The 12,847-nt window shown below is 31.3% G+C and overlaps 1 protein-coding gene and 1 pseudogene across 1 annotated transcript; both read left to right on the top strand.

Annotated features, from left to right (window-relative positions):
* The first annotated feature begins 9,687 nt into the window (after nt 1–9,687).
* LOC100790479 (SKP1-like protein 1A) lies at nt 9,688–10,385 on the top strand. The gene has a single exon (XM_041009709.1). It carries the CDS (start codon nt 9,688–9,690, stop codon nt 10,078–10,080), a length of 393 nt encoding a protein of 130 aa, XP_040865643.1. The 3' UTR covers nt 10,081–10,385.
* Nucleotides 10,386–10,762: 377 nt separating this feature from the next.
* On the top strand, nt 10,763–12,154 carry LOC100790999 (60S ribosomal protein L10-like; annotated as a pseudogene).
* Nucleotides 12,155–12,847: the final 693 nt, after the last annotated feature.

The following is a 12,847-nucleotide window of genomic DNA, read 5'->3' as shown; positions in this document are numbered from 1 at the left end:
AATTGGGAGCAGTGGGGAGGAAGGTTTGAGGGATGGTTCCTTCGATGATGCTACTTTTAACCGCCCCCCGGTACAAAATAAAGTAGATCACATTTTAGCTTCTAATGTATTTAGTTCTTGCTTAATTGTAGCATTTCATCAATATGAGGTACATGTTCTTTTGTTTTTTGTAGGGCCTTGCTTATAATGCAAAGAAAAAATATACTTTATGTTGCAGAGACTGAAAACCATGTTTTAAGGTACATGGCAGCTTTAGAAAATCAGTAGTCAAATTTTCATTTTTATTATATATGTGACAGCATCTTGTCATAATATCAAAATTGATCTGCACACTGTTTCATTCTTAAAATGTTTAAGAAAATGTTGTTGTTTGATTTGATAAAAAGAACTTGGGTGTTGTGTTCATATTGAGCACGAGTTAAGGTGTTGTATGTAAGTTCAATAGATCAATTTATTACTTTTAAAATACAATAATAACTTTTTGTTCAATATCTTCAATGAAAAAGTTTTTTGCTATAAGGTCTAACATTTTTTTCTGTATTAAAAGGGAAATTGATTTTGTTAATGAGAAAGTTAGGGCTCTTGCTGGAAATAGGACCAAGGGCTCTGATTATGTTGGAGGTGGAAAAGGAGACTCTCAGGTGATAAAGTTGATTAGTAAATGTTGAGGATGAATGGCCTTGGCATGTCTGCTTTCATCAATTTGAAGAAAAAATGAATATTGCCATGCATATGGCTGGCCAAAATCAGATTTGGGAGCATAATTTATTGGATGCAACTACAAGAGTATTTAGTGGTGATGGCTATGAAAGAAATTTAAATGGATCAAGGTAGGTTTCACATCAAATAAAAATACCCCCTCCTCACATCAAACTTTATTTGCATTTCAGTTCTTTTTCTGCGGATTCTATTATAGTAACTTTTTAATAACCTGATGCTCAGAATATGTTATTATTTTATAGTTATTATGCATATTTGTATGCTATATTAATACTATATGATTGGATATCAAATGTATGGTTTTCAAAAACAATCTTCCTGAATCCCTCTTGTATTGTGTTAGATTGCTTCTGTAATATTTCTATACTTACCACTTCTCTTAGGCTATCAAAATTGATTCAATATTTTTCACTCTGATTATTTGATCTTTCTAGTCACTATTTTATGATGTGTTTAGCATGAATCAAATGAGAGCTTGTCATTGTTATTTATATTTATATTGACTATGTCATGATTTATTTGCTCTAAATTTTCATTTGATTGTTGTTCTTAATTTCCTTCAAGCACTTTTAGTAACTTGGGAGTTGAAACTACATTCAAAGAATGGCCAATCTTACATATGATAGTGAGTGATGTGAACTAAGGGCATACTTGTTAGCTTTTTAAAAAAACATGTTTAAACAGTATTATAATTAAAATATTTTAGAAAAGAAAAAACCTAAAAAAATTTATTTTAGTGCCTTTCTCATATGCTAAAATAGTGTAACTTCTGAAAAGAAAAAACTACAAAATAATTTGTTATAAAAGTATTATTTTTTCAAGCTTAAACAAGCTGACTATTGATGGTTCTATATATTTAGTGCTTCATTTTGCCCTGCTAATTTCTCTTCAACCATGATACAAATGTTCTTCGATCTTCAAACACAGCTACACAAATCCTTAATAATTAGTGATCTATCATATATTTTATAACCTTTTTCTTTAGATTTTTTTCTCCTCATAACCTACCTTTATATTCTCAAACCTTTTGTAGTTTGGTAATCAAGATGGAATATGCTCTGAGGTACTTCTTCAACATCCATTGGGGGTTGTTTTGTGGAAATGATGGTGAAATTTTTATTGCATATAGCTATAATCACAAGGTAGACAACTCAAATACTTTTGAATTGTTATGGTTCTCGCATGCAGTATATCTTATAGAGAAGAGAGAGAGAGACTGAGAGAGGGTTTTAGAATATTTTACATGTTCCTTTTGTATTTACACATTTCCAATTTCCTTTCATTACTGAAGTTTCCAAGAATTCTCTCCTCATTCTTGATGTATTATTCTCATAAGGAAAGGATTGACTGGTCATCCTGCTTTTTATGAGGAATCAATATTTGGTGTCTTGCCAGTATAAACTCCTTTAAACATCAGATAACTATACTAAAGTAACCTTTTTATGTCAAACGCATCGAAGGTACCTAATTCTTTTTCTACAAACCTAGTTAAGGTCTTATACATGGTTTAATTCTGAACATTTGTGCTTACTCATATTTATGTCATCAAATCTATCCCTTGGAGGTTTGGAAATTGGAATCATACATGATATGATACAAGTCGCTTACGAAGATACCAATTGATTGGATGCCCAGACTTTTGCTCCATTTTCCTCGTTGACTGAATTCCTTATTTTGATTTTCTTTGTTAAGTTTCAAATTATCAGATCAAGAAGCTAGATCCAACCAGTAAAAGAGTTAGCACCATTGCAGGGACCGGAAAAGCTGGTTCCAAAGATGGAACAACCGTAAAGGCTCAGGTTGGTAAAATATTCTATGCTATTTTCAAAAGGGTAAAATATATTTTTGGCCCCTTTAAAAATTTTCAAATTCAATTTTAGTCTTCCAAAAATTATCTTATTTTTGTCCCTATAATTTGGAATAGTCTACTTTTTTCTGTATATACTAGTAATATTGTAATGCTTAAGAGTCATGATCTTTCTTTCTGATACAATCCATCATAAGTTCATAACTAACAAAAATTAAGGCTTTCGTCTACCCTTTCTCGCTTCTTATATCATTGTGTAATCATGCTAAATAATTTATTCTATTGGATACATATATTCATTATTATAATGTTTGTTTTGTGGATAAACAAGGATGGATTGTCTACCAAGTCGAACACTCGTGCACAACTATCCCTATTCATATTATGATAGTTTGATCACTTTGGTGGTCAATAATTGAACATATTTTTATATAAAGCAAATGCTGAATGCTTAGCATGTGGTTTCAAGAATGACATGTTAAAAGATTATTAGAGAAAATTCACCTTAATAGTTTAAAATTAAATACGTAAAATATCCCATCCATAACCCTATTCTCTTAACATATATGGAAACATCTTGTAACTATTCACAAACATTAGTTAAATATCTAGTATATAAAATATTTATTAACAATCTTGTGGTAGATAAATTTCGATGATGTTTATTGTTGAATTCCAAGTTTTCATTAATTTAAAATTACTTTATTCTTTACTAATGTAATATTTTGAAATAAAATAAAATCATTTATATTTAATTTTTTAACCATTAATTTAGAATATTATGTTAGTCTTTTGTATGGAAAGGACCTTGCTAACAGATGAAATTCATCTATGAATTCTACAACTCTGGTTGTCGACGTTGAAATATACTCTTGGTGCACATCTAAAAACTATCTATCATTAATTTATAATAATAATTATTTCATACTACACTGATAATTTTTATTTGTGGGGATTAAAGATGGTGTTAGGAAATTTACATGATCAATCAATCCCCTTAATATACTATTACTAATATAATATTGTTTTAAACAAATAATATATTTATCATTTGGTCGCATAATTGCTTGCATTTTGCATGTGATATGACTATTAAACTTGAATTGTTCAATGGTTAAACTTTGTAGTGCATTGATAATTGTATCAATAATTAATTTCATAACTTTCAAAACACACCATGGTAAGGTTGCGTATCAGTTCAACAATTTCATCCTAGCAAAAACAACCAAATAGGAAAATTCTCCATATTATCCTTTAAATTGGCATGTATATTTAGCATTAAGTTATGGTATTGATAATCAATAGTGTAACTTAAGTGATAAATAATTTCAAAAGTTATAAAGTCTAAATATAAATTTTACTAAATAGTTATAATTTGATTATGACATTCATCCATTATTATCAAAGTCAATACAAAAAATATTAGTAACATATGTTGACCTGATATGAGAATTCATGAGGTCAGCTCAGTATTAAAATTGATTTGCTATAAAAGAGAGAGTATTATTAGTTATTACATTATTTTGTAACTTGGATGATGTAAGCTCCATTGGAGCTTGTAGGCCTAGGATCTTCTTCATCAATGGATTCCTTTGCTTCTTGGAAGATGAATGGCAGCGGAATGGAGAAGGAAGAGAGAGAGAAGACGCCACTTCAAGGAGAAGATGAGTCTAGAAGAAGCTCACCACCATAGGAGGCCATAGATAAGAGCTTGGAGGAAGAAGGAGATGAATGAAGGGAGAGGAAGAGAAGAGCACGAAATTTTGTGCTCTAAAAGAGCTTTGAAATCTGAAGTTTAATATTCAAATGATCAAAGTTGAAAAAAATGCACACACATGACCTCTATTTATAGCCTAAGTGTCACACAAAATTGGAGGGAAATTTAAATTTCAATTCAAATTTCACTTGAATTTGAAATTGAATTTGTGGAGCCAAACTTTGGAGCCAAAATTTCACTAATTATGATTAGTGAATTTTAGTTATGGTTCAGCCCACTAATCCAAGATCAATTCCAAGATTCTCCACTAAGCGTGTTTAGGTGTCATGAGGCATGTAAAGTATGAAGGACATGCACAAAGTGTGACTATATGATGTGGCAATGAGGTGTAGTAAGCAAATGCTCACCTCCCCCTCTAAAATTTAATTGGATTGGGCTTCAACCAATTCAATTAAATTTATTTCCAACTGCACACATCAAATATTCACTTAGTGCATGTGAAATTACAAAATTACCCCTAATACAAAAACTAGTCTAGGTGCCCTAAAATACAAGGGCTGAAAAATCCTATATTTCTAGGGTATCCTACCTACATTATAGAGCCCTAAATACAAGGACCAAATATAATGACATCCTAGCCTAATATGTACAAAGATAATTGGACCCAATGTTGGCCCATGGGCTAAAAAATCTACCCTGAAGTTCTTGAGAACCCTAGGGCCTTCTTCAGCAGCTCTAGCTCAATCCTCTTGGAGCCTCTTGCTCATGGCTCTAGCGACTGGTCCCTTCCAAGGGAGGATTGCATCATTAGAGGGGTCATTCATGTAGTTAAATAGTTACTGAGCTTAATATCTTATTTTGTTTCAATCATATAAACCATGTTAACATTTTCTAAATAATTAACTTTTAATCTAACATTCAGGACACTTGTGACATTTTCAAAAATTTGTCTGGAACTTCAGAGTTCTTTTGTTATTAGTAGTTCTTGTGTTCACACTATACTTTGGGGAATAGAAGAAGAATGTGAGAGATGAATATGATGACATGTGTTTTATCACAAAAACTCGGTAGAAATGTGGCAACTTTCATCTTGCTGGTGTACCCAATTTTAAATATTCAGATTTGTGGTATATTAAAATCATGAAAGCCTGATGTGACATACAATTCAACCATGTTTGCATTATGATTTTTGTATCCTTGTCTGGCAGTATTTTAATTTGAGGGTAGCTTGAATCTCTGTGTTGTTTTTAAGTTTGCTTTTTATAATTTGATTGTTTTTTAGTGATAATTTGTGTGCTTGAATACTGGTGCCGAACTCAAAAGTGGGGAATCCTTTTTAGATTGCCCTACCACAAAACGAATGCCTCTAGGAACTGCACGTGGCCTAGAATATCTTCACGAACAATGCAATCCTAGGATTATTGATAGGGATGTGAAGGAAACTAATATATTACTTGATGGAGATTTTGAAGTAGTTGTCGGTGACTTTGGTGATTGCAATGGGCTTCAAGCCATTGGCATGTCTTTTGTAAATGTTTTAGGTATTTCTCATTTCTTAAGCACTTAATAGCGTGCATACACCATGTTAAAAGGTCTGACTGATTTGCTGTATGCATTTGATGTAATAAAGGAACCGTCAAAATTCTTTGGTTATGGAATATAGTTAATTTTTTGTCGACATATTGTATTTAAATATTACATGTGTTAGTTTCATATGTTATTTAGGAATATCAAATTATTGAGGGGATACTTTGGGTAACGTTTGGTAATTGTAATTCGGTAGCCATTTTGTATATTTAGTTAGGATCAAATTTTCTTCAAAATGACCACTTTCAAAATCTGCTAAATATAATGAGACATTTGAATTTCTAGCACTTTCTAAGCAGTTTCTTTCCTAAGAAACATCTTAGAAAGTGAACTTTCTTACATGATTCGTCTTAGAAATACTTTCTAAGACAGTTCTTTCAAAAGAAAAAATGCACTTTCGAAGAACCATCTTAGAAAGTGCATTTTTATGACGGTTCTTTTGAAAGAACCGTCTTAGAAAGCACCAACTTTTCTACGACGGAAACCATCATTAATGGTTTTGGTTTTTAACGACGTTAAATATAAAGACAGTTTGGTAACTATCATTGAAGGGGTTTATTAACCATCATTTAAAGTATTTTTTGCAGTAGTGCTAACATTTCTCCATTGGACACAAAGGCTGGAAATATCTTAGCTGATTTAACTGAGTAGTAGTGCTCATCCCTACTCTTGCTCCATACCAAGCGGCCTTCACTGTTGTTAGAATGACTTGGAATCTCTTTGTTTGAACAAAACAAAACATGCATGAATCAAGTATCTTGGCGCCAAGTGAGAGTTAAGGTTTTAATCAGCTCACTAATCTTGAGATGTTCAACACCTTCATTGGGTGGACTTTGGATGTAGGGACTATCTTGATCACATAACCTGGGATCATTTCACACATTTATTTTCACATCATCTCCCAATCGCAAACTAACGTCCCATTTTACCAATACCCATGACGAACAAATGTTACACCATGTATAACATGGGATATAGTTGTTTTATCATCCTTTAAAAAGAAGAAACATAATTATTTTGAGTCATGGGGTGTCCATAGTCCAATTTTATGAGATAACAACAAACATTAACTTAATTAGTTATATGTTTGTTTATTATTTAATTTACTCTCGGGTGACATACTAGTCTACTATTAACTTTTATTTGTGATTATTTACTTTTATCTCATTTAGTTTTTTTTCCAGTGATATACTGATATATTTTTTCTAACTTTTAGTCTCAATTATTTCTTTTACTATTACTAAATTTATTTCTAGCAGTAAACTGGTCCATTTCTAACTTTAGTTTCAGTTATTTATTTCCTGACATTTAATTTATTTCTAGTGGTACACTAGTCAAATTATAATTTTTATTTTCAGTTGCTTTTTTGTTATTTAATTTATTTTCCAGATATATTGGTTTGTTATTAACTTTTATTTTTAGTCATTTAATTTATTTTCTAGTGATATACTCGTATTTTTTCACAGACAACACTTATTGATCATGGTATATATAGAGAAACACATACTTAAAGCAAAAACTAATACAATGTGTGGAAAATTGGAATGCATGAACAATAATTATAAAAAACCTAAACCAGAAATGAGTGCCACAATAATGTTGCAAATTTTGAAGATATATAAATAAAAATAACTAAACAATTGAGACAAACCTAAATTGAGTGGCAGAGCTCTTGATCGTAGTTATTATTGGAGTCGATCAATTGAAGGATCAATGTTCTGTCTATGAATCCATCATACAGATTGTTAGATATTTTGAGTAAATACCAGACAAGTGAACTGATTGCCACTTCAATTACAAATTCACCAAATCAAAAGCATTCATACACATAATTTTCCTTTATTCATTTCTAATGTACAAGTTATTTGCTTTCATTAATGTGTTCAATTATAGATATATTGTTAATTAGCTTTTATTTGTATATATTGTTAAAAAAACCCTTATTTTAAATGTAAAATTATATTAAACTGATAGATTATACCTTGTTAAAATGTTCCCAAACACAACTTAAGAGCCATGCTAAAACATTTTTTGATTTTTTATTTTTTTAATGAAAGAAACTTGAAAAGCAACTCAAACATGAAAATCAAACATTGAATCAATATATCCTTGGAAAGCCTAGAAAAAAAAGAAGCTAACACATATAAGACAAAACTAGAATGCATTCAAAAATGATCGAACTTGTGCACAGGTAAAAACAAAATCGATAAAGAAATTGCAACACTAAAAAAAACACTATCTACGTGCAAGTCTACATCTAATCTATGTGAAACTAGGCATTAAAAAACATCCAAATGGAATGGAACAAGAATGAGATGTTGATTGTGTTGGGGATAAATATATATGTTCAAGATCCAAACCATCATGTTATCAATTTAGAAGTGTTGCTAGACGCCTACCTTGATTAGTTAAATAATTATGATTAATTACTACTGGTTTAGTATTGAATATATGGGGTCACACACAAACAAGGATTTATCATTAGTTTTTTTCTAATTTGTTAGAAAAAAAAGGTTTCCTACTATGCTATAAGAAGAGCCTTACACTACATATTAAAAATCACGTAGTTATCCCTTCTCTTGTTATTTTCCCAGAACATATACACCAATTTTTTTTTAAGTTTTCTTTCTTTGTCCCTCTTGCCAAAGAAATGGACAACATAAGTTAATTCTATTTCAAACAACTAATATAGAAATAAGATTTTGAATTAAAATGGTTTAATTCAAGTTGTATCTTGTCAATAACTATAAAAAACTTATTTTAGGAGCAAAAGTTTGTTTCTCCACATGTTGTTGATAGTGTTTAAGGCAATACATATGGTGATATGTGTTTTATTATACACTGATGTATTATCCAATTTGTTTGATATACCAAATTGTTAAAATACAAGGAATGCCTTGAATATTAAGAAAGTTGTGTTGTGGTTTTAAAAATAAATTGGAACATGTGATGCAAACAATTTTGATTTATTTTATTATAAGGAACATCTTTACTAACAAGAGACTTGTAATTTGAAAATAAATTGGACCATGTAACAAAATTTTTATTAATATAATATTTATATAAATATGCAATAAGTATATTGATATTTTTGTTATATAGTATTAATTGTTATATTTATTACATATAATTATTTATTAAATTTAATGTTAATATATATTAATTGTATGGATTTTGAATTGAATTTATATATATTAAAAATTTATTATAAAATAAAATGTAATTATAACAAAATTTAATGCGTACATATATTGTTTTGGCTGAAAAAAATTTAGTTGACTGAATTAATTTAAATAAAAAGTATATTAACTATATTTACATTATGAAAAAAAGAAAGCACAAAATTGCACTTCTACTAGAAAAAGTTCTTTTAACCTCGTCATTTTAACATCAGTTTTATCAACACTGATGTTAAAAAAATACGGTGACATACTTGTAAATAAAGAAAGATCGTTAAAATCTGTTTTTTTAAAAATCGATGTTTTGTTTTGAGGTTTACATCGATTTTAATAAAAATCGATGTTGTTTGATGGTAAATAACATTGGATTTTTAGAAATCGTTGTTAACCTCAAAACACAACATGTGTTTTTTTAGACAAACCGATGTTGTGTTTTTCAAAAAAGCCCTTTTGTTCTCGTGCTCACTCAACTCTCAACCCTCTTCCCCAACTTCAAATCCTTCAACCATACCCGTTCACCCATCTTCCCAATCCCAAAAATTAGTTCCTTTGGCCTTTACGGATTCAAATAATGGAGGAACTAGACATACCTTGTACCTCAACAAACAAAATCATTCATTCACTTAAGAAACAAAACACACCAAATTGAAAGAAGAGTTTTTTTTAGAGAGATCGAGATGGCTTTGACAAAGAATATCACATTGAAGAGTTTGGATGTTGAGGCATTTGAGGTGGAGGAGGCAGTGGCAGTGAAGTCGCAGATGATCAAGCACATGATCGAGGACAACTATGTTGACAACAAAGTTCCTCTCCCCAATGCTACTAACAAGATTCTGGCAGAAGTTATCAAGTATTGCAAGAAGCATGTTGATGCCAATTGCACTGATGAGAAGCCTAGTGAGGATGAACTTAAGGCTTGGGAAGCTGATTTCGTCAAGGTAGATCAGGTCACACTCTTTGATCTCATTCTAGTGAGGGTTTTTCCTTCAATGTTTCTTTATTATTTTTTTGTTCTTTTTTTTTTGTTTTTTATGGTTTGGGTTTTGGATTGGGGGTTAGGGTTTTTGTGATTGGGGGTTTCGGTGTTTGTTAGGGTTACATGTTGTTGAGGCTTGAAGGTTTGGGCTTGTATTTGATTATTGTTATTATGTAATATTTTTTTGTTTGTAGAAATTGAAATTTCAGATTTTCTTTTGATGTTATTTGCTTAATACATTGGTGTTGGGTAATGGGATAGGAGTATGAACAAGATTTTTATTGTGCTTGTGGAACTGCAAGGATCCTTGCTTGGTTACCTTGCCTAAAAGTTACATCTCGTAGACTCCTTCTCCTACATGAGGAGTTACACTATTGGAATAAGTCTATTGTTGCTTATGGGTTCATGCTTCAAGAACATGTAATTTTTTTTATTCCATTACACAGTTTTTATTCTCTCCTTGAAAAACCACTATCAAGGGAATTGTGTAGTACTAAGTCATACAATGGTATATTGTTTATCAATCCTTTTATGGCTTGTATGATTTGCTCAATTTTATTTGTATTTAGAGCTTTATAGTATTGATATCAATTAGGATGTCCTTCTTTTTAAATGTGTTCTCTTTATGACTATAGTGCAATCCTATGTATCATGGTTGAATCACTTGAGTGATAATATGTGTTTGTATACTGTAATTATTGAAATTGGTGTTAGAATGAAATGGATTAACATTTTATGTGTCATATTGATGGCATGATGGGAATTACAAATGGTGCATGATTTTAGGGCTTGCAAGGTGTTATCGACAGATAAAAAACAAACATACCCCAAATCACACTTTTGTCATGGTGTTCTTGATCCTATGATGTTGGTATGAAGAAGAAATGTGTTGATTACTTTCCCTTTTGCGTGCATCTGGTTAGCTGGGAAAAAGAAAATGTTTCAAGTGAAGTACTATAAGCTTCTAGAATTGCATGTAAAAAATATATGGCAAAATTTGCTGGAAAGGAAGCTTTCCACTCAAGAGTGTAAGTACATCCATTCCATGTTCTTAGGATCAACAAAATGCTTTAATGTGCTAGAGGTGATAGTGTTTAGTCTGGAATCAGAGGTGCATCTAGAAAGTCACAGGGAACATGTGCTAGAGTCACCATTGGTCAGGTTCTTTTTCTTATGTGTTGTAAGGAGAACAACAATCATCATGCACAAAAGGCTCTTTGTGGTGCTAAGTTTAAGTTCCCTAGTCGTCAGAAGATCATAGTTAGCTGGTGTCAGACCCTAATTTCATATGGGGGCAATCATTTGCAAACATTTGGATTCTTTCTAGCCGAATTGAGCTGCTTAACACTTGATTTTGCAATCATTTCACCATTGAAGTCATGATTTTGCACACTTGATTAAAGGCTGTTGTCCCTTGTGACAGATGCAGGGGGTGCTAATACCTTCCCCACACATAAACCACTCCCGAACCTTTATTCTTTAAATTTGCTGACCTTTTTTTTGTTTTTCTAACGTTTTTCTCAAATAAACATTGATGGTGACTCCCACGTGTTTTCCTTTATTGGAAGACACACCCTTGAATCTCGCGTCGCCCTCCCACCGATAGTAGGTTGCGACAACTGAAAATGGTATGTATTAATTTTTAATTGTTTTGACAGTAAGCTTTGACATCTGAACATGAATACTTCTATATCATTTAAACAAATATTAGACTTGAGTTGAGTTTTAGCCATTATACCTTGATTTGAATTATGAGCAATATTTTTTATATTTCTTGAAGAAAAAAAAACTTGTATTGTTATTGGGTTGTGATTACCACCTGTTTTATCAAGTATTTGATTTTAGTTTCTGTACTTTGGTCCTTTTTCCTATGATACCGTTTTTCATATTTGGCTTGAATGTAGTTGTTTTAAATACTTGTTCAAGGGTTTCACCAAGTTTAGTCGTGCTGATTATCTTAAGTACAAGTCAGGGAGTAGGATTGTTTTCTTATACATGGATTTGGATTTGTTTGAAGCATATTTTGCATTCAATTGATTTTTTTAAAGTTATTATTAGCTTATCTAGTTTACAAGTTCCTTATTGTGGTCTTGCAATTTCTTAGGTGCCATGGACCATTGGCAAGCCATTAACCTGGACAAGCTTTTCTATCTAGTGCTACTGCTTAGATGGCTTGTTACATGGAAACAACGGGCTTTGACCACAATAGTTGTGTTCGACTAAATTCGAGTTTCTTAATTGCTCTACTCGTAGTATTAAACTATGTTGAGTTTATCTCATCTTTTATGAACCATCTTGAATAGAGTAAATGTCATGTTTTGTTTGTATTTCATTGTTGTTGATGATTTAGTTTGGTGACAGATAATTCCTTAATGAAGCATTGTCTTTAAACTTTTAGTTTGGCTGAAATATCTCCTTGTGAGACACCAAAATTCAAATTTCAACCACTTCATTAATCTTTGGCCTATTTTGCTATTTCCTAAATTACTTGCACCTACGTCTTTAAACTAATTCGATGTTCACACAAAATGCCATCATTTTCCTCCTTATATTCACGTGGATCGGATCAGCACACACACTCTCTCCACTTCATTGCATTTCCAAACTCAAAGGGTAGAGACAAAAAAAGAAGGAAGAAGGGTAAGTTGAAAACCCTAGATCTAGCTTCCATTTTCTCTTGAATATTTCTATTTCCTCTTGATTTCTAGTCCTTCATTTTTATTTTAACCTCTCCAGAGACTATTTATTCTCTATTCTAAACTTCCATGTTTCAATTCTCTCATGGTTAGTTGAGGTTAAGTGAAGGAGAAGCCAAAATGAGGCCATTTAGCCATGTGCTTGTTGCTAGTTTGAGTAGGCTA

Source organism: Glycine max, chromosome 15 (assembly GCF_000004515.6).
Source record: "Glycine max cultivar Williams 82 chromosome 15, Glycine_max_v4.0, whole genome shotgun sequence".
Lineage (NCBI taxonomy): Eukaryota > Viridiplantae > Streptophyta > Magnoliopsida > Fabales > Fabaceae > Glycine > Glycine max.
Note: the sequence above shows the minus strand (reverse complement) of the source record. Positions and strands in the feature narration are given on the sequence as shown.

What these genes read in the sequence shown, in the direction of transcription:
- LOC100790479 (XM_041009709.1), top strand. Translation starts at nt 9,688, where the DNA reads ATGGCTTTGACAAAGAATATCACATTGAAGAGTTTGGATGTTGAGGCA.